At 39.3% G+C, this 25826-nt stretch overlaps 2 protein-coding genes across 5 annotated transcripts in view; one reads left to right on the top strand and one right to left on the bottom strand.

Annotated features, from left to right (window-relative positions):
• LOC123758853 (AKT-interacting protein) overlaps nt 1-3793 on the top strand; it is a 98974-nt gene extending 95181 nt beyond the window's left edge. For all 3 annotated transcript variants that reach the window (XM_045743598.2, XM_045743597.2, XM_045743596.2), the window contains one exon: nt 1375-3793. In XM_045743598.2, the coding sequence (XP_045599554.2) occupies nt 1375-1473 (99 nt within the window). In that variant the 3' untranslated portion in view covers nt 1474-3793. The remainder of the gene's footprint in view (nt 1-1374) is intronic.
• Nucleotides 3774-24613, bottom strand: LOC123758852 (transient receptor potential channel pyrexia). 2 transcript variants are annotated; one of them, XM_045743595.2, is made up of 5 exons: nt 24372-24613; nt 13733-14387; nt 11389-11514; nt 8440-9784; nt 3774-6467 (listed from the first exon to the last, which is right to left on the bottom strand). In XM_045743595.2, exons 1-5 carry the CDS (start codon nt 24541-24543, stop codon nt 4767-4769), a joined length of 3999 nt encoding a protein of 1332 aa, XP_045599551.2. In that variant the 5' UTR covers nt 24544-24613; the 3' UTR covers nt 3774-4766. The 2 variants fall into 2 exon arrangements, with proteins under 2 accessions (XP_045599551.2, XP_069190781.1); XM_069334680.1 differs by lacking the exon at nt 24372-24613 and adding an exon at nt 14795-15920.
• Nucleotides 24614-25826: the final 1213 nt, after the last annotated feature.

Raw genomic sequence — 25826 nt, 5'->3', positions numbered from 1 at the left:
GTTCCAAAGAGTCTGTGAACATGTTGACCAAACCACACACTAGAAAGCGAAGGAACAACGACGTTTTGGTCCGTCCTGGACCATTCTCAAGTAGATTGTGAGAATGGTCCAGGACGGACTGAAAAGTCGTCGTCCCTTCACTTTCTAGTGTGGTTTGGTCAACATATTTCAGCCACGTTATTGTGACTCCTCGTCTGCAGTCTGTGAACATCTTTAGTCCAGGCAGAGGAGAGTGCAATAAAACTAAACCATGAATAAGCCTGTAAAGGAAAACTTGAACAAGTCTCTACGTGGCTTTCCTGAGTCTGCACCTGATGGTCCCAACATTTGGGGAAATCCCAAAAAGGGATTTCCCCAAACTGTAAGACTTCCTTCAGCCACACAGCTGCTTGAGACAGAGCTGGGTAGTTCACAGGCTCAGCATCACCAGATGAATGCATGATAAAAGGCTCAGGCATGCCCTCCAACATAAGAATGGCCATATGTGCTTAATTTGCAGGCACTTAATGGAACACCACCCTGCTTTTTACTGTCCGAACTGCAATATCCCTCTTAGCCATGCATCTCCCTGTAGAATGTCCAGATTTTCAGGATGTTCGTGAGTCTTGCTTCGTAACTGTTCTTCCTGGTCATTTGTTCCTTGCTAGAATCCTTGGTGAATCCGTTACCTTTGATATCGCTCAACTTGTGTGCTTTTGTTCTCGTAGTGACATACTCGGCGATATTTAGCGCCTTTTGATTATGTATCTAGTGACATTAATAGAGCTACTTCAATCTCCCAGGCTTGGTGCCTTTTTTTTTATAATTACTTGCTTATTTGTAGGGATACTCCCTTAATTCATACTCTCTGAACTCAATATTCATGTACTTCTAATATTCAGTGTCTTGTTGATTGTACAGTAACAATCATTTGTGGCACCTCCTGTTCTCATTTCACCACGTGGTTCATATTTTGATGTAGTGTATGCTGGACTGTGTATACCTCCCATGAATAGATTCTATTAAAACGTGTTTTTGTTATGGGTCAAGATCCTTGACAATGATGCACACTTAAAGTGCAGAGATTGGAAGCATTTATGAGTTAACCAACTCATAGGTCTAGATTCACCACTGCAGACTGAGTAAAGCAGAATGTGTTCCCCCCCTTCATTTGGTTGGGTATTTTTGAACCAGTTGGGTTTTGCAAGAAGCCAGTGGGGAGATTGCTATAATCTCAAAATTAGGTTAGTTCAAATATGAAATGACTGTGCCTCCTCGGTGGGAATCAAACCTCATGGCCCGTTTAATTGCTAGGCACCTACTAGAGTTTAAAGAGGAAATCCATTTAGTGGAATGTTGTAACTTTCAAGATGTTACCATATTTATACTTTTCAGAATGACCCAGAAAGCACATTGAAGGAGGACAGCAGCAACAATGGCATGTCATGGGTGAAACCAGGTACTCTTCAAATATTCTCTCAATCTGCTTCTTGACAACCACCTTAATATGGAAATATAGAATTGTTGCCATTTATTTCCCAATACAGACATTTTCTCATGTTGGTCACAATATCACAATATTGACTAATTAGTGCTGTTTGTCCAAATAATTTGTTTATCTAGGGAGATTCCTGGTATTGACCTGATTGTTGGATACTTTGCAGCAAGTTTATCCAGACTAACATCTGTTTTTAAGTTATTTGTTTGTGACTGGCAGACATTTTTCTGAAAGTTTGGGTTATGGGTGTTGTGTATATCCTGCCATTACCTTGATGCAGCCCATGTCGGCTCAGTTTTTTACTGACGTAAATGATTAATCAAATTTGTCGTTTAATTAGTGCTCTTAGCTTATGTGATCTTTGTGAACATAGGAAATATATTTGTATTAAATTACTAATGAGGTTAAATATAAATAAGGTACAGTATTTCACTACAGGTAATATTGTATTATTATGAAGGCAATGTTGTACTTATTTAGATGATTTCTGGGATAACCAATTTATTGCAAAGGATACTGTGGGGAATTATTTATTTTTACACAATACCAGATTACAATAAGACACATTCTTGCTAACTGTATGTGACAAATAAGGATTGTACAGATCTTTGTTTCTTGTATTGGTTGGTAGTTTTATGGTTCTTAATACAGTAGTTGGTATTATTCACTCTCGATGCATAATTAGGCTTCACTTGAACTTGAAGATTAATCGAGACTAATTCAATAGTCATTTCTCTATACATATGATTTGTCATGTTTACCAAACAAATTTGTAATTTTAAAAGCTGTTGTTTGTTTTGCTAGAACTGTCTTGATGTAAGCTGAACACACAATAATTTTGACATATAGAAAAGTCTGCTTAATTACTGTAATTTAAACTTTGTTGCAAGTGTGTCCTTTTTGTTTTCCTTTTTCTGTATATTGTTATAAATTATTGCAGTAATGTGTCTGGAGTTAACAATGTCTGTGTTAACCTTCGTTTACAATACTTAGTTCTGGATATTGTCACAAGTCAAGTTTCGTCTGGGTTGCTTTTGTTTTCCCAACAGTCACACGCTAGTGGTGTACATGTGTGGCACGGTAACTAGCGCTAGTGGTGTACATGTGTGGCACGGTAACCAGCGCTAGAGGTGTACATGCGTGGCACGGTAACTAGCGCTAGAGGTGTACATGTGTGGCACGGTAACCAGCGCTAGAGGTGTACATGTGTGGCACGGTAACCAGCGCTAGAGGTGTACATGTGTGGCACGGTAACCAGCGCTAGAGGTGTACATGTGTGGCACGGTAACCAGCGCTAGAGGTGTACATGTGTGGCACGGTAACTAGCTAGTGGTGCAACCTGTCCTCTTAAAAAGAACGTCGCTTTTGGCCATTTGCCCGCATGGCCGAAAGTGGACGTAATTTGAAAATGAAAATAAATTTGGGATTTTTTTTTTTTCACCAACAGTAAGTTAAGGGTCCTCTGATAGGTTAGGTGGACAGGAAATTCTCAGTTTCAAAACGTCATGAAAAACATTAATTGAAAGTTTCCTCTTCTAACCTTACCAAGTAGGCTGGACGACTCAAACAAAACGGGACAGTACGTCACTTTTGTGAATCGATTTCGTTTAAAATTACGTCCAAATTTGGCCCTAGCACGCATACAAGCCAAAAGTGACGTTATTTTTAAGAGGATGGGTTGAGTGGTGTACATATGTGGCACGGTAACTAGTTAAGTGTGCATGTGGTACACTAATCATAATAGTAAATTTATTATTGCTGTGAAATATGATGAAATGTTGTTTAACACTGCAGTAGTGTAGAATACAGTATGTGGAAATGGTCAGCATTTAATATGAAGCCTAATGTTGTTATGGGAGTGATGGATGTTAAGAGCTGCAGTTTGATCTTAAGAATGTTTCTTAATCGGTAATTTTCACGTTTAACAATTGACAATGCATAACTACCGAAAATCACTTATATTTATCAGGGTATATTATGCATCATGTAAATAGAAATGATGAATCCCTCCAGTTTTTAAATTATTAAATATAAAGATGTAATTGTGTCATTAACACTTTCCTATATGAGTTTTATGGTCACGTTTAGGTTCCATGAATACTAGTCTTCATAATTCACCATGTAATTAATTGTTATAGTTAATTTTCTACAATGCTAGTAGCAAGAAATAATTTTATATATTTGAATAACATAATATATGCCTATGCAGGTTTAATGCCTCATGTGATGCATTGTCGAGAGAACTGGCGACTGGCAATCACTGTTACATTGTATAATATGTAAATAAAACTATCAATAAAATAGTTTCATATTAAACTTATTCATTATATCACAAAAGACTGCACAAGTTTTACCAAGATAGAAAAAAAAGCCTCTATATATCCATTAAAGCAATTTGTCTCAATATGGTCATTCTATACGTTTACATTTTATCTGGCAATCCTTCAGCTTGGCTGTGTTCTTTCAAAACTTATTATAGCCCTAAAGAAGCTATACCACCAGCACGTATATGGCAGAGAGCATCACACTGCCATTTCGACACTGTTTACACTCTTAACACAATTGGTGCATTTTGTTGACAGTTTCAATAATATTCTGTACTTATGGTCTTGTAACAATCCTCAGCTCATTACACCTTTGTGAGGAGGCCAGGTTCTGACTCTGGTCTTCCAAACAGGACTCCCACGACTGATGTGACCCGGTAGTGAGAAGCTATCTCGCCAAGATAGCTTCAGGGAGCTACCGAGGCTTTACCAGAAAGAGGCGCTTCATTACACTCAATGCTAGTTTTTTCATTATTTGTACTTGTGCTGTAAGTACTTCAGATAATGCATATATGTTACTTAAATGGGTGTCCACCCCATCTTATCCAAACTATAGAGTAATTACTGTATTACTGTATATAGTGAGCAGGCACTGTCATTACATGATTAATCACATCTCAAATGTGTAATAATATGCACATTAATCATTATCAAATACAATTATGCCTATGAAGTCTCTACGTTGTCATCAAAATGATACAAAGAACTGTGTAACAATTTTTTAGCATATTCATATCCAATGGAGTGGTCTTTACATTCCCATTGGTTTCATTCAACTAAGTGAGATCAGCATTCTACAAGTAGGAATAACATATTGCCAACCTTGCTCATGATGTTGGCATTGTATGATGGGATTTGTTTATAAAAGTACTACAGAACAATAACCGAGTGTTTTATATTTAATTCTACTTAATCTAATACATTGTCTACAATGTAACAACTATGCAAAAATGATGCTAAGTTTTCTAAAGTGCTGTAGTGGAACCTTGTATGATCTTTATGTTTAAGGAGTCACACGATGAGTACACACTCGTCCGTTCATCTTTGCCTTCTAACTGCTGTTGACAGTTTGGGCACATCCTGGATTCTACTAAGGTATCAACACACTTGCTCACATGAACAATTTCATCTGATAGAGTGGCCAGAGCTTCTTTTATCTGCACATTGTTTTCTTGTCGTGCATCTACATCCCACACAAGTAAGTCTAGACCAAAACGTAGGGCATCAATGCTTTTCTGCATATCTCCATCTGCATCACTAGAGTACTGCGCAGACTTGCTCAAATTTCGAAAATTAGCAAATGCATTCCTGCGACGTGAGGCACGATCTCTAGCCCGAGCAGTGTTAAGTATAACTTCAACAAGTTCTTGAGGAAGGCCAGTGTCTTGAAGCATCTTGGGAGAAAGCACTAAAGTCTTCCCATACAAAGAGGGACACAGAAGAATACTGCGGTGTAGGAAACTAAGAATTCCTTTTGGCATAGCCCATGCAAACCACTTGCTAAACATGAAGGACTCAAAATGTGCAATCAACTCTGTCTGGCGCACCAGACGATCCAAACCAGCTGATTTCTGAAGACCTTGGATATCGGAGACAGCCAAGCCAACAAGTAAATTCATTAGTATTATTGTTACAAATATTAAGAAAATAACAAATATTATGTGAGATGTTCCAGGGTACATGATAGTTTTATCATCATTGAAAAACCATGTATCATATTCAATTTCTCCTGTCATCATGACTAATGTTTTTACAAGTCTTAGGGCATACAGTCTGAAGGGAGGGTGATTTGGAAAGAGAACACCAAAACTTAGGGAAAATGCATTAATAAGGGAAATATAAGCAAATAAAAACTTTCCAAAGTTTTTTGTAACATGAGTGAACATCTGTACATATAAGCCAAAGACTGGAAAGCGGCCAATGAGCAACAGCAACTCCACCCAACCGATTAGGATGACAACAGCTGCCAAGTGATGCTCCCAGTCTTCTGTATCTTCACGGACATAAGAGGTAACTGTAATAGTCATTGTGAATATAATTACTGGCCACACAAGAACATTATCCCAAGAAGAGAAGTATGTCTTAGGAGAGTCAATTACTTGAAAAATCTCTTTCACTGCTAGTATACTTGTTCCTATCCATATAAAATAAAGAGGATAAGCAAGTAAATCTTCATATTTCAATCCACATTTTTCTCTCTCTGATAATTTCAATGTGAGTGTGGGTAAAATGGTGATAGAATTTTCCGATTGTTTCAAACCACCATCTGTATAGTGTGAGGAGTGTACAGTGTCGTGATGAGGGTTGTGTTGCTGCAGGTGCGCAGTTTTCCTTGTAGGTGATGTGTGGTGTTCATTGGGGGATGCCGAGGCGGTAAACTGGAAAGGCGTGAATGTTGTTTCTTGTGTGGTAGAGTTGAGACGAAGGCATGAAGCTGCAGGGAATATTATGATGATATAGCAGGTCAACATGGCCACCAGCAGTGCATAAAACACAAGGTTGAAGATGAAGAAGCTGCGGATCCTGAGCCACTTCAGGAAGAGTAGTGTTTCACAAAGTGGATGCTTAAGAAGAGGTTTCTGACCTTCCTGAATAAAACAGGAGAGCATTCGACACTCCAGACTGTCCTTATCACCTGGCACCAGAATATGGAAATCTATTTGCACCTGAAAACAAAATAAAAGAGCAATTTTCTGATTGAAAGTATTGTAGCATGTTAAATTTTCCTGTCAGCTAAGTTAGTCTAAATTAGGTTACAGAATTATTTTTATGTAATTAATGGTAAATATAACATTCATTCATATAGAGGAAGTTTGATAAGTGATGATGAACTTCACCTTCTAACAGAGGTTTATAAAACTCGCTGGTATTCGAGCTAAAATAGCTGATTATGGTACGTGCTATCCTAGCAAGGGCATATTATTATCTGTATAAATATAATCTGACTATTGAAATTGGCAAGTACCAAGAATCTTTTATGTAATGACCACGACAAAAAATTTAAAATTGGCACGAAACTCCCATATTTTTCCCTAAAATTCAAATTACACTATATACCATTCACTAACTAATGGCAATATAGCATTAAGTAATTATAAAAAATTATATAACAGTAGTTCTGATACTTTCCATTTATAATTATAGCATCCAGTATCCTTTGTGACTTCCCAAATATCTAGATTTTCAAACCACATACTGTGCACAATCTCAATGAGCTATTGAGATCCTAGACATGACTCTGTATAGGTAACTCTTGATTTGGTTCAAATGCAGAAATTAATCATGCCACTCTTCCTCCTGCAGACAAATACAGTAACTGCATTCCATGATAAAGTAATATGCAGCCGCTAATCTTCCTTAAAGATTCCTCCTATCTCCTTAAGGAGATCTAAGGAACAGTATCTGGCATGTGGTTGAGGAGCAGGAACAGTGTCTGGCATGTGGTTGAGGAGCAGGAACAGTGTCTGGCATGTGGCTGAGGAGCAGGAACAGTGTCTGGCATGTGGTTGAGGAGCAGGAACAGTGTCTGGCATGTGGTTGAGGAGCAGGAACAGTGCCTGGTATTTGGGTAAGGAGCAGGAAGAGTTTGGTAGGTCACTATTATGTGCTGGTGGTGTGACCAATGAGAAGTGGCCAGTTACTTCATAGTTGAGTCACTATTACAAACCATTGTTTGGTTCAATAACTCTTTAAGCTTTAATGCTATTGAATTGATTTTTTGACGATGGAAGTTGTTATACGAGAAGTAATAAAAAATATGCATTTTCTCAAACTTGAATGTATATTGTATACTGTTCATTGATAAGGTTCAAACTGTCTTTGTTCATACTGAAGAAGAATTAAATAGTAATGAAGATTACTATTATTTTTAGAATTTATGCTGAAAATATCATGACCATCATGTGGTCAGGTGCAGCTATACGCACATGCTGCATGCAAGCAGGTGCAGAGGACTTGAGTAATTAATATGTGTGATCATATTAACAGGAAACTGGTGTTGCTTGAGAAGGAAGAATATAAAATAAGATGAATACATTTTAGTATTTGGGACAATTTTGCCATTGACAGAATAAATTAAACCATGATTTAAAATACACATTTTAAAGGCAAACAACTAATTCAAATCTATGATGATAGGTAAAAATATGCATAAGTAAATATGCTTTTCTGTATTGAAGAAAGCAGTTGAGTAATGTTAAAAATATCAGTTTGTAACTAAACCTGATTGAAAAATAAGGGTTTAATTTTAAGTGAAATCTTTAACTTAAACGTCTTCCCTTCAAGAGTACAATATCAAAGATGACCTATAATTGTCAGTAAGAAGACACATAATTGTGAGCAACCAGATGCATGGCATATTGAAAGACAAGAACTGACCTAGAGGGAGGTACCCAACTATAGTTTTTAGGTGCTTGTAAGTCAGTGGGACCAAGCAAGAGAGGAAAGTGAACATAACTCATGATACACAGGTACTGAGACAGTCTCATGGACGACAAAGTAATTTTGAAATATATTTGATTACATATGTTCATTTTCAACAATAATGAGAATGTCAAGTTGTTGTTAATGTAATGTGAAGGTGAAGTTCATTTGTGCACAACCTTCTGAAAGACTTGAGGGTGCTGATTCTTAGCCTACCTGTGAGTCTCTCTCATGTTGCTCATAATCGCTGAAAGAAATGGCAGCATCAAGGTTCTCGTGGATGTGAGTGATGACCGTAGGTGTTCGTTGCAGGATCAGGTGGAGGGCCGAGATTCCTCCGCGGGTGCATGCCGTCACATCCCCACCATGATCCAAGAACAGCAACACACAATAGGAAGAGTCATGCAGTGCTGCCATGTGTAAGGGAGTATATCCCAACTGGTCTGCTGCATTGGTGTCGGCTCCAGCCTCCAGCAGAAGTCGCAGGCATTCATGGGATCTTGACCCTTTGAAGATCCCGCTGTGAAGTGGTGTTTTAAGATCACAGTCATGGGCATTGGGATTAGCACCAAAGCTCAGCAACAGTTGTACAGTGTCGTAACTTTGAGCCTTTGCAGCTAAGTGAAGGGGTGTTTGTCGTCTGAGGTTTTCCTGGTTTGGATTAGCACCAGCTTTTAACAACTGATGAGCAACTTTGCAATAACCTTCGTGGGCAGCAATATGAAGTGATGTCATTTTGGAATTTCCCTTTGAAGCCTTAACATCAGCCCCAGAACTTAGAAGTATATCCACTATATCAGATAGCCCTTCACAAACTGCAATATGGAGGGGTGTCTCACTATAAAGGAGAGTGGGATTGACTGTTGCACCAGCATTGATAAGGAACTGAATACAGTCAATGGATGCTGCTCGGACTGCATGATGCAGAGCCGTCTCTCCACTTGTATTAAGTCCAGCATTTAAATTGGCACCTGCTGCCAACAGTGCCTCAAGGCCCCCCACACATCCTCTGCGAGCAGCCAACATTAGGGGGGTAAGCTCCTCATTGCCATCCCACTCCCTGGGACCACCTAACCGAGCCCCACCTTCAAGCAGCACCCGCAGCACTTCCTCAGAACCACTTTCTGCTGCTAGGTGTAAAGCACTGAAACCTGCATTGTCTCGAGCCTCCACATTTGCTCCTTCTTCCAGTAATGTTTGCACTAGGTCAGCAGCACCATGTAGACATGCCCACAGCAAACATACATCCAATCTCACTCGTGTCTTGCTCTCCTTAGCCATTGTTATGGCTTCAGAAATTTTGTTAGCCTCTAGCAAGTTGAGAATTACCAGCGGCTGGTTCTTTGTCACTAGGAAGGATCTGAGGGCATTAATACGATGCTCATGACTGGCCTGAGAGTTCCATCTTAAATGGTCCAGCAGAGAATCCTCTAGGTTCGTGTTTTTTTCAATGTTGTCTTCAGTGGTATCAGAGGCTGGGCTGATGTCTCGCTGTGTCTGTGAGCGCCACTGCTTACGTCGCTTGGTCATCAGGGCACTAACTCGCCGTCGGGACCTGTGTCTGGACGACATTGAAAGCATTATTTTTTTTTAATTTAATGGTTATCAACTCTCTGATGCCAGAGACATCTCCCAAGTGTACAACAAACGTTTAAACTCGTTGTTTATCATATTTCTGCATAGTAAACCATTTTCTCTTACATATCCAAGCTAATAGTAGAAACCTGACAATGTTAATGATAATCTTATAGTCATACTTTAAAAAATAATGCATAGATTAACATCTATTTCTATAAATAGAAATATCTGCCCATGACTCTGTCTGAGGTTTGAGGTCAGTCGCTTAGGGGTAACCCAATTAAACCTTGCAGGATTAAAACGTGCAGTATTAATGGGGATTTTATAGGGAATGTCGTAGAGGGGTCGGGTTATAAGATCCACATGCATCCAACAACACCTGTGGCATATTTTTACATTGTGATTACTTTGTGGTAATTCCGAGGATCAACATCCCTGTTGACCAGTCTCTGACCAGGTCTCATGGCTGGTGGTCTGGTCAACTAGGCTGTTAGATGTGGCTGCTTGCAGCCTGACATACAAATCACAGCCTTTTTTTATAATAATTAAAACTACTCATTTAAAATTAAATATTATGACATAAAAGTAATATAAAATTAAATATAATAATACAGTAGTTTAATTAATATTTTTTTTTTAGTAAGTACAAAAAGAAAATTATATATTTGCCCACCAGAAATGATCTGGTGGGCATTACTGGTGCAAGAACTGAACCCTGTGGTACTCCACTTATGACAGTTCTACAGTCTGATACATTGCCTCTGATTACTGCCTTCGTTTTTATCAGAAAATTTTGTTCATGTCAGAAGTCTTCCTGTCACCCCTCTAGCATGTTGCCATTTCTAGAACAACCTCTTATGTGGGACTCTGTTGATAGCCTTTTTAGGTTGAGATAAATATTATCAACCTAACCATCTCTTTTTACTGGATAAACTCTGAGGTTCTATCATAAACCCTAAGTAGAGTTGTTACAAAGAATCTTCCCATTTGAAAACCATAATGTATGTCTGTTATATAATTTTTCTCCAGGTATGTGTGTGTGTAAATTGTGAAAAAATTTACACAATGAATAATGTGAAAATAAATAACCATGAAGGGGAAAATGAACCAAGAAATTACTTGAGTGCTTTTGTGTAAATCAATAAATATACTGTATAGGCAAGAAAAAGGTGGTTACATGTGAGGTGAGAAAAAATTAACCCATATTATAAAGACATTATTTTTTTTTCACCTCATGTCTTCCTTTTTCCTGCCTTAAGGTTGTACCTTGCCACAACATTAAGAGTCCTGAGCCTGCCTCTCTCTACACTTATGACCAAGTCATAACTTATGACTTGGTCATAAGTTATGACTAAGTCTGGTTACAACGTGGCGATAAAGAGAGACCTCAAGGTCAATATATATTTGACTCTACAGTATTTGCATAGTCAAGTAGAATTATCATGCAATTGTATCTTGTCAACAGCTGTTCCTCTCTGCGTGGGTGCCAATTCAGAATCTTTATTTTCTTAATAGAGATGACCAAGCCTAGGTTCTGACAAGTTTAAGGAAGAGAATATTTAGTTTAATAGTGGCATTTATACTCACTCTGGGTCATGGATGTGTACCTCACCATCTTCAAAGATGTTATCCAGGAGATAGTGGCTCTTGGGTCTGCCATCATCATCAGCCTCGTCAACTGTCACAAAGGAGTCTTGCTTGTCCTGTAACGAGCTGCAATAAACCATTTTACTCGCCACCAGCCAACACACTACACTCGCCACCAGCCAACACACTACACTCGCCACCGGACAACACACCACACTCGCCACCAGCCAACACACTACACTCGCCACCGGACAACACACCACACTCGCCACCAGCCAACACACTACACTCGCCACCGGACAACACACTACACTCGCCACCAGCCAACACACTACACTCGCCACCGGACAACACACTACACTCGCCACCAGACAACACACTACACTCGCCACCGGACAACACACTACACTCGCCACCGGACAACACACTACACTCGCCACCAGCCAACACACTACACTCGCCACCAGACAACACACTACACTCACCATCAGACAACACACATTACACTCACCATCAGACAACACACATTACACTCACCATCAGACAGCACACATTACACTCACCACCAGGCAACACTCCATGCACTTACCACCAAGCAACATTCTCTACACACTCTAGATTAGTCGCTAATCTATCACTATCTTACATAGTGTATGTGCATGGGATTCAACCACTGCAAATTACCTTAAGCCTATCATCACCCAGCAAAAATCTGCCATCAGAACTACAACAAACTGTCTTCAGAAAACACACCAACCCTATGTTTAAATCTCTATACTGTACACAGGAACCTTGGTACTCGAACAGCTCCCAACCTGAACATTTTGGCACTCGGAAGCTGTGTTCTTGTTCGGTACTTGTCCGTTTGCTCGGCACTCGCCCATAATCATGCGTCCCTAATGAGTCAGTTTTGCCACAGCTGTCATTCAGTGCACAACACCATTAGACTTCTTTAAACTTTCTCGTGTTTATTTGTATATTTGCTATATTTTTAGTGTAAATATGTCACCATGGCACCTAAGAAAGTTAGTGATAAGGGCCAAGCAAAAGGAAAATTAATTAGAACCATGATTGAAATTAAGAAAAAAAACTCATAGCAAAATGTGAAAGTGGTGCCCGAATGTCTGCTCTTGCTACCGACTTTGATATGCCTAAATCTAGTTATCTAATAAAAGAAATGTGTGCAAAGTGGGAGGGAAGTGCAAAGTTTTCTTGAAAAATACAACTCTTGACAAAGCTGTGATGATGGTAGAGGACTTCCCTGCCAAAGGATAACATCTCTCTTCCTCTGCCTCGCCACCTTCCGCATATACCTTGAGCTCTCCTAAGTGTTGAAGGCATATGCGTATATGGTAAACTGTGTTTGCATTTATTTAATTTATTTATTGAATTAATATACAGTACTTTTTGTAGTCTGGAATGGATTAATCCAATTTACTTTATTCCTTATGGGGACATTTTTTCAGTACCCAAACAGATCAACACTCAATCGGCATTCAGGAACCAATTATTTAAGTTTGGGTACCGAGGTTCTACTGTACATGCTAAACATACACCACACACATTCTCTTGGTATTAATATCCCTAGTCAGACTAAATCTGTGCAAACACTGCATGCAAATAAAAGGACCTAGTCTATGGAACTCGCTCTCTACCGAGTTAACAAATTGTCTAACCTATACTTTATTAAAAAATAAAACCAAAAAGTACTTAATTTTATTCTAATAAGTTTCCTACCTTGCACTTCAAACTCTGTATCTTGTGTTACCCACTCCCCTAATTTTAGTCTTTAAGACATGCAACTTCACCTATGTAATCAATACCATGCAACTTCACCTATGTAATCAATACCATGCAACTTCACCTATGTAATCAATACCATGCAACTTCACCTATGTAATCAATACCATCAATTTATACTGCAGTTATTATGCTGTTCTCAAATTTTGCTACACTGCATCTATTAATAATCTTAACTTTATTTGTTAGCTTAAGGCCCTGTCCAAAATGCTATGCGTGTTAGTGGCTTTGCAAGAATGTAAGAACACCAATATTATGTGACCTCTCACTCGCACAATGTACCTTCTTGTATATAAATAAATAAATAAAACTTAATATGTATTAAAACAAGTGGCCATGTGTAAGTAATGTTATGCATGATTTTTATCCCAAAGTTTTACATAAAATATAAAAAATATTAACATAGAATAGCTGGATTTAGCCTTAATAACAGAAAAACAGACACTACACCAGTCCGAGTGTAATGTAGCATTACACTCACTAGTAACTAGTGAGTGTAATGCTTAATGTAACATTAAGCGTAATAAAAGACCTGAACACTGACCTGTGCTGCTTAGTTTTGATCCACCTCTTAATGCGTAGACTGCGCGAGAGTGTTGCAGGCCTCCTGCCGCTGCCGTCGCTAAGCACCCGCTGTCGTATTGGCTGACGTAGTCGTTTTTCAGAGCTGGGGGACCACGACAAGCAGTTGCTCACCCTCGAATGCTGTTTCACACTCGTCGTTTTGGGCCCCTTATTAGTAGCCATGTCCTGGTACTCCTTGGTGCCCATCACTTGGTACCCTTTAATGTTACCCATTCCATGGTGCCTCTTGAGGCCCATTGCTGGGTGCCCCTTGATGCCAATCGCCTGGTGCTCTTTGATGCATATTCCAGTATTTGTCACCCCATTGACATGTCGAGGACTGCCGCGGGATGGGCTCCCAGCCACCGGGCTAGAGGAGTTTTTCTTTGCATGAGTAATGACACCATCCTGGGGCGCAGATTGTGTTGCAGAAACTACATGTCGAGATGAACGCTGCTGCTGCTGGGAAGCGTCATTGCACACATTGACCAATGGAGTTTTAAGGCGAGAGTCATACTTACCCTCCACACCACAAGGGTGAGCAATGACCGAGCTGGGTGGAGGGCAAGGTGTGTTGGAGCAGGAGAGATCGAGACAGGATCGAGAATGATGTCGAGGGGGATCCACACCTAAACCTGTTGACATACATTCTATCCCATATCAGAAAATAACACATGAATAAAATAAAAATGTTGCCACCGCAGATGATACTTTGCGTTGATTATACATTTTATGCAAGTAAGAGAGCAAAGTGTTATTACAGCTGTTTATTTGCTTTATGAAATTGTCAGAAAATAATATTTACTAATATTTATTGCGAATATATTCCTTAAGTTATAAAACAAAAATATTGTAGGTCTACTATAGCTTATCAGCAACTTAAATGTTGCCTAATCTTTAATACATTAGGACCAAAGTGAGCTTAGGTTGTCAATAAACCTTAATAAATAAAATTATAGATGGGTACTGAAACACAGTAATAACCATCAATATATATTCTCAATAAATTACAAGATAAAATTTTATATGAGAGAACCAATACCAGGTTGGGAAGAGGGTAATGTTGGCAGCAGGAGGAGAGAAGTGAACTCTCCTCCTGCTTGTTGTTCTGGAGGAGAGAAGTGAACTCTCCTTCTGCTTGTTGTTCTGGAGGAGAGACATGAACTCTCCTGCTTGTTGTTCTGGAGGAGAGAAGTGAACTCTCCTCCTGCTTGTTGTTCTGGAGGAGAGAAGTGAACTCTCCTGCTTGTTGTTCTGTAGGAGAGAAGTGAACTCTCCTGCTTGTTGTTCTGTAGGAGAGAAGTGAACTCTCCAAAACAAGTTGTGAACAATGAAAGTATCTGGCAGCCAAGCTTGTACTGTACAGCCAACGTTAAGTTTAGTGAAAGGCATTTAATGATGTGTCTCGGCTGGCCAGCCATAGGCCAATAGCAGGCATCCCTGTACCAATTAAATCTGGGCATGGCCATAGACAGATGTATTTGCTCTTGACTTGTGTATGCATTGTGGAGTAGGTTTTGAACAGTCAAGGTTATAGTGTTCAGCTGGTTACTACAGTCCCTATCCCATGTAATAAAAGTTACATGGTTCAAGAACCAAGTTGGTCAGTGAATCATGCAGCCTGAGTTATGAAAACTGTAAACTACAGTCACACTGATGCTTTTATCAGGGTCCTCAGGCAAGGCAGAGGGTCCAGTCCAGCTAAGTTGACAAATGGCATCAACTTAAACAAAGATAAATGGGTATGTAGAGGTATGGTTTTATCAAGTGAGTCCAGTAAGCCAGTATGGGGAAGATGCATAGGTTGGGTGTGTAGTGTCAGCATGAATGGGTGTTGGCCTGCTGGCAGATCTAGAAGCAAGGAGTTAACTAATTGTGAATGCCAACATTTATCCTAAGCTTCATTACTTTCCCCATTAGGTGTTGCATGACACAGATTCTGGGTGGGAGAGGATGTGAAATGCCAAAATCCTCCAAAAGTATGGAGCCATGATCTAGGGCCATGTCGATGAGCTGGAGCACCATAGGCAAAGGTTGCAATTATAGAAGTTTGGCATCATGGTGATGAGTTTCAGGAACCAACATGTAATCTAATGTGGTCAATGTTGATAGTTATTCTAACCCCACTGCATGGCCAATGGCCAGGCTTTTCTGGTAATGACAAGATCAATGAGGCAATTGCTCACAGTGGTTCACATGCCCACATAGCCATCACAACCCAGCTGGTCTGACACTGCCTACAGAAACCTAGCAAACTCTCATACAACCCAACATTTATCCTGGAAATATTCCTTGCATTTAATAATAATAATAATAATAATAATATTTTATTCAGGAAAAGTACATACATAGAGGCAGAGTTACAAACATACTGTTGGATTTATAGATAGAGCAAGTACATATAATACCTAAAGCCACTAATACGCACAGTGTTTCGAGCAAGGTGTGGAAGAAAAAACACTTACACTAAAACTTAATAGTAATTGGGAGTAAAGCATAAATTGTGTTGAAAAAATTAATAAAAAAAAGGGGGGATCATGGCAAAAATCAGTAATTATACAAGTTGGTCAACAAACAGCATTGTTTAGAATAGAAAGACATAGGTTGACATTTACGGGGTAAGGTAGGTTACATTGAGTTAATTAGGTTATCTTCTTGAGGTTATCTTGAGATGCTTTCGGGGCTTTAGTGTCCCCGCGGCCCGGTCCTCGACCAGGCCTCCACCCCCAGGAAGTAGCCCGTGACAGCTGACTAACTCCCAGGTACCTATTTACTGCTAGGTAACAGGGGCGTTCAGGGTGAAAGAAACTTTTGCCCATTTGTTTCTGCCTCGTGCGGGAATCGAACCCGCACCACAGAATTACGAGTCCTGCGCGCTATCCACCAGGCTACGAGGCCCCCCCCCCCCAGTTCTTTTTAAAGGTACTTAGTTCTACTCCTAAACTGGCTGCTGAATTTGAATTTGCTAAATTTGCTTTTAGGCTAAAAAGCCATAGGCCTCTGATGATCCGACTAAGTTCACTGAATGGGCATATAACACCTATGTCTTCATTGGAACTATTCTACACTTCCTCCCATATATTTGTCTCTAATAAGTTATTTTATTGCACAAATTGTTCCAATGAGGTCCAGGTGGTGGAGGATCCCATCATTCCAAGCCCCATGTATTCACCTGGTTGTATTCACCTTGTACTTGCAGGGGTTGAGCTCTGCTCTTTTGGCCCGCCTCTCAACTGTCAATCAATCAATTGTTACTAACTATTAATTCCCCCCCCCCCCATACATGTACACACAAATCCCCAGGAAGCAGCCCATAACAGCTGTCAAACTCCCAGGTGCCTATTTACTGCTAGATAACAGGGGCATCAGGGTGATAAAACTCTGCCCATTTTGTTTCTGCCATCACCGGGGATCAAACCCGGATCCTATGATTATGAGTCCAGAGCGCTGTCCACTCAACTATCAGGCCGCCATATGTAACTGCTGTGCTGTTGTTATGAAAACATATTTGCCTATTACAGTCAAAATTTGATATTTTTGTATTTTTGTGTATATCAGTGAATAATATTTTACTGCATTTGCAAGAATACTAATTTTTACTTTTTTTATAACATTTTAAAAGTCCAGCTGATCCCAAAATCGCCTGGAGGTTCACAAGGTTTCCTATGGCACAGTTCCAATTGATTGTTGGGGACACTGATCCATGCCAAAGTTGGGCATAGATCCCACAGCAGCCATGTTGGAAAATTGGGTGAGGCTAGCCATAAGTGTTTGGCCTCCAACCTTGAACAAACATTCTAATTTATTGATATAGATGTGATAACTGTGTTTATTTAATTACATTCTGAATGTTTTAAGATGGTCCCATTAATTCAAGTGTTTTACTCTGTGCAGTCTCGAGGCACCTTATACTTTAGATATCTTTCCTACTTTGAAAGGGGTGGTGAATACAAAGCAGGATAGCATGGATAGCTATCCAAGTAGGATAGCACACGTAACAACGGTAGTAGCTTGGAGAACTGTACAAAAGTTGGGACAAGAGACGCTGTTGATGATGGAGTTCCCCGTCCCCTTGAATTGTTGCCTGGAAGTGAATTGTGTAATGTTGTCAAAGTGCGTGGAGAGTAGACGTCGCCGTTGATGGCTTTGTTGCTAACCCCCTGCTTTGTAACTATTATTAACCATCAGGAGAAAGCGCCAAGCTATTTCGACTATATAGCACTGGGAAGGGGTCAGGATAAGGATTTGGGTTGGGACAGGGGAAAGAAATGGTGTCCAACCACTTGGACGGTCGGGGATTGAACGCCGACCTGCATGAAGCAAAACCATTGCTCTACCGTCCAGCCCAAGTGGTTAAAGTGACCCCTGCTTTATTGGTGCCCTGAGCACGTGGTTAGTCTATCATCCAAACACCTGTGACCGGAGATGGGGTAAACCCATAGGCTGAAAAACTACTCTATTGCAACGAGGAAACGTCCCAGTCACTAACAAGTACCAAGAAACAAAGCCATCAATATGAATTTCCCTGTGAATCCTCTCGTTGATTGGTGACTTTTCTTTGCTGCACAGGAGTAGGTCCTCCTCGGCTGCTCCTCATATCGTCGTCAGTCAACCCGTCCTCCTTATAGCAAGTTGCATTTTGATGTATACTTTAAAGGCCAGAAACTGGGGTACAAGAAAATGGCAGCGGCTCGCGAAATTGACATACGGTCCCGTTTTCTGTTTTGGGTTCTCTGGTTGGTTAAGTTAGAACACTTTATTACGACAGTTTCTTGACAATTAGGAACGCTTGCGTGAACCGACTGCTTCACTAATCTTGCTGTCCTGTGCACTGTCACTATGCTTACAAAACAAGTCACAAACAAAAGGCTTAACAATCCTTGGCTTACAAAGGGAATACTTAAATCCATTAACAAAAAACATGACCTTGAGAAGAAGTATAGGTTAGGAACCGTCTCCAAAGAATTCTCAAAGAATTACTCGTTATTGCTATCTAAAATAATTAGACGAGCCAAAACTAAATACTATGAAGATAAATTTACCCAAATAAAGAGCAACATTAAAATAACTAGGAGCACAATTTCACAAATATTGGGATCAAAGAAGATTTTAAATAAACCAACACTCCTGTCCAATAACGTTGGTCAGCTTTCAGCCTCTGATTCTGCTATTGAGTTCAATAGGTTCTTCTCATCCATTGGGTCATCCCTTGCAAATGATATTCCATCTTCCAGTACTGATGTTAAGGACTATCTTACAGGTAACTATCCACAGTCTCTGTACCTAAAGCCTACTAATTCCACTGATGTCAATGAGATAATCATTTCCCTTAAAACCAAGTCTAGTGCCCTCGAGGAGATACCAACTTTGATTTACAAAAAGCCTCCAGATCTTTAGCCCCTGCTATTGCATTGCTCTTCAACAAGTCACTTGAACTCCAAACCTTTCCAGACATTCTAAAAAAAAAGCGAGAGTAACCCCTGTCCACAAATGTGGTGATCTCACAGATGTTAACAACTACAGACCTATATCAATCCTGCCTAACTTGTCAAAAATATTTGAAAAACTAATCTACAAGCAGCTTTACTCTTTTCTAGCCAAACACAATATACTTAGCTCTTGTCAGTATGACTTCAGACCCAAAAAAAGCACTAACGATGCACTTATTTGTATGATTAACTTGATTCACGCAGCTCTTGATAAAAAAAAGAGTTCCCTGTTGGGTTATTTGTGGACCTGCGTAAGGCTTTTGACACTGTCAACCACCAAAACCTTCTTCTTAAATTACATCATTATGGAGTCAGAGGACACTCCCTGCAATACCTCAAATCTTACCTTACTGACAGGCTCCAGTATGTTTCTGTGAATAATACAATTTCTCCCACCCTACCTATCAACATTGGTGTTCCTCAGGGCAGCATACTTGGCCCTCTCCTCTTTCTCATCTACATTAATGACCTTCCAAATGCCTCCCAACACCTCAAACCAATTCTATTTGCTGACGACACAACCTTCATTTACTCCAGTCCTGACCCCCTTGCTCTAAATGTCACAGTAAATACTGAGCTAAAGAAAGTCCATCTTTGGCTAACTGCCAACAAACTCACCCTTAACATTGACAAAACGTTCTATATTCTGTTTGGCAATAAATCCTCTAATCAAATAAATCTCAAAATAAACAATACCCAAATTTGTAACAAATTAGATGGCAAATTCCTTGGCGTTCTCATCGACCACAAGCTGAATTTCCAGGGACACATTCTAAATATATCAAAAAAAGTTTCAAAAACTGTTGGCATTCTTTCTAAGATCAGATATTATGTACCCCGCCCTGCCCTGGTGACTCTCTATTACTCCCTCATCTATCCATATCTCAACTATGGTATTTGTGCTTTTGGTTCTACTACCCAAAATCATTTACGTCCTCTAATTACTCAACACAAAGCTGCTATTAGGACAATATCCAACTCTAGCCCCAGACATCACTCGGTACCCCTACTCAAATCTCTGAATATGTTAGATATTAAGTCACTGCACATTCTCTCATGTGTATTATACATATATAAAACGCTGAACTGTAATGCCAATCCTGACCTCAAAAGATTCATTGAAGGTTGTAACAGAACCCATGAGCACCATACCCGAAATAAATACAGTTTTGATATTCCTAGAGTACGACTTAATCAAACTAGAAATGCTCTTCAAATCAAGGGACCCAGAATGTGGAATGACCTTCCCAACCATGTTAAAGACTGTACCTCTCTCAACCAGTTTAAGATAAAAACGAAGCACTACCTAATAAATTCCCTGTAACCTACCTTACCCCTCTGTTGTCAACCCATGTCTGTTTTTTTTCAAAACAACGCTGTTTTAATGTAATTGTCTGTAATAATTTGTAATTGTATTTGTGCTGCTTTTTCAGCCATGTTCCCCCCCTCTTTTACCTCTATTTTTATTTGTTCTCAACACATTTTATTCTTTATACCCATTAGTATTAAGCTTTAGTCATTAATGTTTTTCCTGCCCGAAACGCTTTGCGTAATAGTGGCCTTAGGCATTGTATGTACTAGCTCTATCTATTAATCCAACAAACTTTGTAAAATCTCTTGTATGTATGTACCTTACCTAAATAAACATTTATTTATTTATTTATTTGCATTTTCGAGGAACGAGGTAGTTGAATGTATGTGTGATATTTCCGTAGATTATATTATTACTTTATCCTTGCACATCTAAATCTGATACGAGAGAAATCACAGAAGTCGATAAAAGACTAACGTATATGAATATACTCTGGCTTTCTGTCCCCTGGCACAATTAATTATATAGTCTAGGGTAGCTGCATAAATGCGAGTGTACCTAAATGTATTGATATAACAAATCCTTATTTCAGATTTATTATAACATTAGTATTATTAGTCACTGAAATTTATCGTATTTTTCACTAAATTCGCACCAGCATTGGCCCTTAACATTGTTAATTTAAGTCTACACTATATAACCCATAAAATCGTTTAATGAATAATTATTGAGTTAGCTAAGGCATTTGCCGTCAAAGAAAAAATTGTAGTATTGGATTGCCTAGAAACAGCCGGAGGAAAATATTATGACAAGAACTTTATTAATTTTTGTTTTAAATTTGAGATAAAAAGAGAAAATCTAGACTAAGTATCCCAAGACTTGGTACACAGCCATGACTCGTCCAGTAACGTCAGTAGACTACTGCTGCTCGGTTTACACACAGGTAACCTAATATTTGGATGTACCATCTGTGGGTGTAAACCTGACCAAATCTAAACTGTCAGAAACTACTCACACATCCAGACCATAATGTGATGAAATGTAAACAAATCCAAGTATTTAGACAATTGTATTACTAATAATCAAGAAATGTATTATATTTGTATAATATTTTTAGGGTCCCCGCGGTACAGTCTGGTTCCTTCTCGACGCATTATCGAGAATTCCGGGTTCGAATCCGGGCGGGACAGAATTGGTTGGGCACATTTTTCTTTCCCCTAATGCCTCTATTCACCTAGCAGTAAGTAGGTACTCAGTTCTTCTTCACGGTACGTGCAGTTGTTGCGAGACGCAGCACTCACAGTGGGACTAGCAGAGAGTGGAAGTTATTGATGTCTTCTATTGGTGTGAGGATAATGAGAAAATAAACATATGAGGGAAAATGGACTCAGTATGGCAAATATGAGGAGTTGTGTTAATGGTGGTATTAAAGTGTTGCTGTTTTATGGAAAGTGTGACGTTTAGTTAAGAGGCTTGAGTTTGTGAGTCGAAGTATTATATATATATATATATATATATATATATATATATATATATATATATATATATATATATATATATATATATATATATATATATATATATATATAAACCCCCTTCTTCTTCCCCCTTCCCCCTTCCCCCCTTCCCCCTTCTTCCAGCTAGAGGTGGTACTCCCTTCCTATATATATATATATATATATATATATATATATATATATATATATATATATGTAATATATAAATATATATATATATATATATATATATATATATATATATATATATATATATATATGTGTGTATATATGTATATATATATATATATATATATATATATATATATATATATATATATATATATATATATATATATATATATATATATATGTCGTACCTAGTAGCCAGAACGCACTTCTGAGCCTACTATGCAAGGCCCGATTTGCCTAATAAGCCAAGTTTTCCTGAATTAATATATTTTCTCTAATTTTTTTCTTATGAAATGATAAAGCTACCCATTTCATTATGTATGAGGTCAATTTTTTGTTATTGAAATTAAAATTAACGTAGATATATGACCGAACCTAACCAACCCTACCTAACCTAACCTAACCTATGTCTATAAGTTAGGTTCGGTTAGGCAGACGAAAAAGTTAGGTTAGGTTAGGTTAGGTAGGTTAGGTAGTCGAAAAACAATTATTTTTCATAAACCCTACAACTCTCTCATAAACCCAAGTTACATTGGGTTTATGAGAGTACAGTACATAGCATGACGTGTTTACATTCTTGTAAAGCCACTATGTTTGGGAGTTAGTCGCAATTCAGATAGGTTATGGTAGATTATGATTAGGTTAGAGTACATTAAGTAGCATGGGTGTTAATGTGCATAAGGTTAGGTTAGGTTGGGGTAGGTTAGTTGAAGATGGGTTATATTATGTAGTCGTATTTCGGCTTGTTACGTCTGAGCTGTGATTGCCTTGGTCTTCTTTGACGTGCCAGGAATACAGCCCGTGTTGAATATCTGGGAGTGGTTGGAGGATGTGTGGTGGGAGAGTGTGGTTTATGTGGTTTTTCAGTCAAGGTGCCAGGTCGCTGGGGTGTTTATACAGCTGGGAATTTCTTACTCCTAGTGCTGATGGTTGGGATTTGTGGCAAGTCAGCCTGGGGAGTGATTTGTGTAAGGCGTAGTAAGGAGTTATTTAGCACTTTTTCCAGCATCAGTTAAAATTATTTGTATTCAACAATGGTAGCTGTGTTAAGGGGGGTGTCATTGTCTGGATATGTTGATGGGGTGTCTGTCGGGTCAGCCTCGAGGATGGGTTGGTATACGTGTAAAGAATTAGTTAGGAGTTGGTCCTCTCAGGAGTTAGTCAGCTTGTTGTGGGGTTGCATCCTGGGCTGGGTCAGTAATTCGATCTTAAGGGAGGACCTCGATAAAAGCCAAACGTGCATGAATACATTCTGGCCTCCTGTCCACCGACACATTGACTTATTATTATTATTATTTAAACACATTTTAACAAAGTTGCAATTATTGTCGACTGTTGAAAGTTAATATATTTCCTGAACTGTGTGTGACGTCAACCCTTGCACCACCGTCTAGAGGATTGAAATTATCTTCAGGACATGCGAAATAGTCCACAAACTAAGAGCAGAGTTGAGGCAATGTTAGGTTAGAACCCTGTGTGGGGGAAGGGTGGGCGCGGGGGTTGTGTAAACTGTTTGTGAGATCTCTGAAACACATTTCTCGCCCCTCCCTCTCAGTCACCACTCTCCCCATCCCTCTCAGCCACCACTCTCCACACTCCCTCTCTGACTAGTCTGGTGGCATGCCTCGGGTCTGACGTCTGTGTTATTAAAGGTCCTCGGCGACTTTTCAGATTCCTAAAAGCAAATCTAATATTGCATTGGTCTTCGTGATATTGCAATATTGTTTTGCGGGTGTTAATATGCAACAGCTGTGTACTTCTAGTGATAGTTTAAGGAAAATATTAACCCCCGGTTTCTTGTTTCTCTGAGTCAATGTAAGTTTTCACTTCCAGTTGTTATCTTATCTTTAGTTTCCTTAATGCTTGGTACTTACTTCAGTTTAACTCTAGTAATAGTCAGTACTTTATATTCGTGGAATCCTTCACAGTTATGGATCATGACATTTTTGTTTCTTTGATTACTATTACAGGCAGGTTCTCGTCTGTCTACTCCTCGAGTTCATTATCCTTGTTTGTAGTCCCATCTTTGTTAGCAGACGTGATTTTAAAGTACATTATGTAACTGCAACATTTCTGTCACTGCCCAGAGAATGTGTACGAGATCCATAATAACTAATTAAACAAACTTACCTGAATAGTCGTGAATTGGGGACTCGCTGCCGCCCACCCGAATTCTGGGCGGCATCCTCCCTCGTGTTCTTCGGCCGCCCATATTCTTCTCCCCACCAACACACTCTTCACTTTCCTCAGTACTCTGGGCCGGTTTCTGCCCACTCTCCACGTCTGTACCTTGTTTATTCATTTCCAAGTTCAAAATTTGTGTCCTCTATTGCCTGTCCCGGGAAAACTCCAAATCTGCACCCTGTTATTCTTTCCTGTGGAAATAATAAATTTAAAGCATTCTTTTTTTCAGTCGTAAAATCGAAATCCGGACGTGTGCAGTAATTCACACTTGCGCCCGGCTACAGTATGGTGTCAGTGTCCAGTGTGAGGTCTAGATAGTCCTGTTATTTTTGTTCATGTCATAAACTAGCCGCCGTAACCTCAGCTCCAACACCTTGTGTTAATATCTAGTCAAAGCCGCCTCCAGCAAAAACATTTTGGCATTAATTTACCACTTTTGTCAAAACTAAACATGAATTGTTGTCGACAATCTCTTTCTCTTTAACCACATTGAAAACTAAATCACCGAGTTGGATCAAACTTAATATTCTCAGCACGTTAAATAAAACATGATTTATTCTAAAGCAGCTTGGACTTTCAAATGATAAAACGCAATATACACCAACACTCCAATGACCAGAAATTCATAATATTTAAACTATAATCACTTGGTATTAATGGTATAACTCGGTGTTCGAGGGGTTGAACCAGGCGTGAGACTGCTCACAGTACAGCAGGCGCCCAACAACTGGGAAGCCATCGCCCGCTGCCGGAAGATGCTCTGAGCTCACATTCAATAAACTATCTTGGGACTCAAATACGTCCGTGAATATATTTGATTAGGTATTTATGAAAACTACACCGAATATATGATGGGTAATTTATGCGTGTAGTTATAATGTATATTAGCAGCTCCTACACAATTCAGTACGGCTAATATCGCCATCTCTCTGGATGGTTAGTCATACATGGGAGGGGAGTCTGGCCTGCACTGTGTACGTTAGCCTCCGCCTTTGTTGATACTAAAGTGTCGGCACTTCTTCCGTGCCCAGATAAACCTTTTCGTTGGCATTTGTTATCGCTTCGAATTTAGTTTCGTAATTGCATTATCCTCGGAATTTAGTGATTCAGAGGTTAGAATTCTCAGGGGTGGGAATCATTCACCGTTACACACAGAGATCACACTAACGTGATGCATCAAATGAACAAATCCACAGATTAAGGCAGTGTCTGGGATGCTCCCGGTCGCAGTTTCGATCCTTGTCACGGCCCTTGTGGATTTGTTCAATCATTCACCATCTTTCAGTGAATAATCTTGTACAATCGACACAACATGGGTTTTATAAAAACAGATCCTGCCTTACAAACCTGCTCACATTTTTGGAAACGGTCACCAGCTACTCGGACAAAAGCTTTCCGGTG

This window comes from Procambarus clarkii, chromosome 31 (genome assembly GCF_040958095.1).
Source record: "Procambarus clarkii isolate CNS0578487 chromosome 31, FALCON_Pclarkii_2.0, whole genome shotgun sequence".
NCBI lineage: Eukaryota > Metazoa > Arthropoda > Malacostraca > Decapoda > Cambaridae > Procambarus > Procambarus clarkii.
Note: the sequence above shows the minus strand (reverse complement) of the source record. Positions and strands in the feature narration are given on the sequence as shown.

Coding starts and splice junctions, on each gene's coding strand:
- LOC123758852 (XM_069334680.1), bottom strand. CDS start 15,221: ATGGCCATGCCCAGATTTAATTGGTACAGGGATGCCTGCTATTGGCCT. Junction 11,515..13,732: donor ATCAAAACTAAGCAGCACAG/GTCAGTGTTCAG, acceptor GGTTTATTGCAG/CTCGTTACAGGACAAGCAAG. Junction 6,468..8,439: donor AACATGAGAGAGACTCACAG/GTAGGCTAAGAA, acceptor TTTTGTTTTCAG/GTGCAAATAGATTTCCATAT.